We start from the raw sequence: 1,628 nt of genomic DNA, 5'->3' as shown, positions 1-1,628 counted from the left end.
CTGTAATCCCAGCACATTGGGAGGCCGAGGCAGGCAGATCACCTGAGGTCAGGAGTTCAAGATCAGCCTGGCCAATATGGTGAAACCTCGTCTCTACTAAAAATACAAAAATTAGCTGGGCGTGATGGCGCGCACCTGTAATTCCAGCTACTCAGGAGGCTGAGGCATAAGAATTGCTTGAACCCGGGAGGTGGACGTAGCAGTGAGATGAGATTGTGCCACTGCACTCCAGCCTGGGCAACAGAGTGAGACCCCATCTCAAAAAAAAAAAAAAACTTCAGAGATTCAGAGGTCCACAGATGTGGAAGAGAGCTTCTATTTTGTCTCATTTACACCTCACCCCTCAGTTTGGAGTTGGAGAAACCGAGGCTTAGAGAGGTCAACGGGCTGGCTAAGCTCCCACAATGATAAAGCTAGGGCTAGGGCGACACCTGCCAGGCCCAATGTGACAAGATGCATCCTGAGTCCTGTGTGCCAAGCCTTGGCGGGGCAAAGTTGGGGCCCAGAGGACGGTAAGACACAGCAACTCCTAGTTCCCAGAGACAGATCCGGGTTCCAGCCCCAGCTCACCATGCACTGGGCGTGCCACCCAGGGAGTCAACCCCACTGCAGCCCCCGCCGCGGGGCGTCCAGGGAACCCACCATCTGCGGCGTAAGCGGCTGCCTCTCACCACCAGGGAGCACGCTCCGCCTGTGCTCAGATTCCACCCCTTGACTGTCTCCCCCCAAAATTTTCCTTTCACTTTCGGTCTCTGGCTGTCACCCGGCTTGGCCCCTTCCACACCCAGCTGGGGCAAGCCTGGTGTGTGAGGAGACTTGGACTCTAGGTCCCCAAGGGGCGGAGCCAGGGTCCCCACTCCTGGGACAGGGGGAGCAGAGGGTGGGGGGCTGGGTTCCCGGGTCCCTAACCTGGGGAGGGTTCTGGGGACCAGACATCGGGGTTCTTGGAAGTGGAGATGAAGAGTTTTCACCGTAACTGGGGCCGTAACTGGGGCCGACGCAGGAAGCCTGGGGGAGGAAGGGGCGGAAACTCAGCCACATCAAAGGGATGCAGGAGGGGCGGGGAGGCAAAGGGGCGGGCGGGACAGGGGCTGGGGCATGGGGGTCCGAGAATTGTTCTTCTGTCCCTTCCAAGACCCGGCCACAGGAGGCATGAGGGGCCCCCGGCCGAGATGACAGTGCTGGCGCCAGCCTGGAGCCCAACAGTGCGTAAACCCCAGGGACAAGGTCAGGGGAGAGGGGAGGCACAATGTCAGGATGGGGCAGATGTGGGGGGAGATGGAGGGGAAGATAGATGGACAGAGGAGGGGGAAATACGAGGGGAGATGGACAGATGTGAGGGGAGGGATAGGAGAGGAGATGGATAGAGGAGGGGGAGATGGACAGAGGAGGGGGAGATGGACAGGAGAGGGAGATGGAGAGGAGGGGGAGATGAACAGAGGAGGAGGAGATAGACAGGAACGGGAGATGGACAGAGGAGGGGGAAATAGGAGAGGGAGCTGGACAGGAGGGGGAGATGGACAGAGGATGGGGAGATGGACAGAGGAGGGGGAGATGGACAGGAGGGAATATGGGCAGAGGAGAGGGGAGATGGACAGGAGGGGGTATGGACAGAGGAGAGGGGAGAT

General features: G+C 59.3%; 1 protein-coding gene across 11 annotated transcripts in view; it reads left to right on the top strand.

Moving 5' to 3' along the window:
* The first annotated feature begins 254 nt into the window (after positions 1 to 254).
* The window catches only part of FLT3LG (fms related receptor tyrosine kinase 3 ligand), a 20,904-nt gene continuing 19,530 nt past the window's right edge, over positions 255 to 1,628 (top strand). For 4 of the 11 annotated variants that reach the window (XR_001887339.1, XR_001887340.1, XM_017882188.1 and 1 more), the window contains exon 1: positions 1,136 to 1,205. Coding sequence is in view for 8 of the 11 variants with exons in the window: in XM_017882188.1 (XP_017737677.1) it covers positions 1,173 to 1,205 (33 nt within the window). In the remaining 3 variants the exon portion in view is untranslated. Of the gene's footprint in view, positions 828 to 1,135; positions 1,206 to 1,628 lie in introns of those variants that run through there. The other 7 variants (XM_017882190.1, XM_017882193.1, XM_017882192.1 and 4 more) reach the window with 5 other exon arrangements.

The sequence above is a fragment of the Rhinopithecus bieti genome, unplaced genomic scaffold, assembly GCF_001698545.2.
Source record: "Rhinopithecus bieti isolate Rb0 unplaced genomic scaffold, ASM169854v2 scaffold_12070, whole genome shotgun sequence".
NCBI lineage: Eukaryota > Metazoa > Chordata > Mammalia > Primates > Cercopithecidae > Rhinopithecus > Rhinopithecus bieti.
Note: the sequence above shows the minus strand (reverse complement) of the source record. Positions and strands in the feature narration are given on the sequence as shown.